The sequence below is a fragment of the Charadrius vociferus genome, unplaced genomic scaffold, assembly GCF_000708025.1.
Source record: "Charadrius vociferus isolate BGI_N301 unplaced genomic scaffold, ASM70802v2 scaffold1689, whole genome shotgun sequence".
In the NCBI taxonomy this organism is placed as follows: Eukaryota; Metazoa; Chordata; class Aves; order Charadriiformes; family Charadriidae; genus Charadrius; species Charadrius vociferus.
Window position 1 is genome coordinate 50,703 of NW_009650118.1, and position 288 is coordinate 50,990.

At 64.9% G+C, this 288-nt stretch overlaps 1 protein-coding gene across 1 annotated transcript in view; it reads right to left on the reverse strand.

Moving 5' to 3' along the window:
* The window catches only part of GPR61 (G protein-coupled receptor 61), a gene marked incomplete at its 5' end in the record, with an annotated part of 9,642 nt that extends 9,366 nt beyond the window's left edge, over positions 1-276 (reverse strand). Inside the window, one exon of the mRNA XM_009892379.1 lies at positions 14-276. Within this exon, the coding sequence (XP_009890681.1) occupies positions 14-276 (263 nt within the window). The remainder of the gene's footprint in view (positions 1-13) is intronic.
* Positions 277-288: the final 12 nt, after the last annotated feature.

Sequence of the window (288 nt, forward strand, 5' to 3'; positions counted from 1 at the left end):
GGGCCTCCATTGCAAGAGGCAGCCACGGCTTGCGGGCACCGGTGGGCGGTCGGGGGACAACCAGCCCAGCACGGGGACGAGGGAGGTGGCCACGGCTTTGAGCCAGACGCCGACGAGGACGCAGGCCACCAGCCCCACCGTCATCCTCACCTCGTAGCGCATGGGGTGCACCACGTAGTAGTAACGCTCCACGTTGATGGTGGAGATGGAGAGGATGCACATGCTGATGAAGCAGACGCTGAGGAACAGGTAAACGCGGCACATGGCCTCGCCGAAAACCGGGCTGTC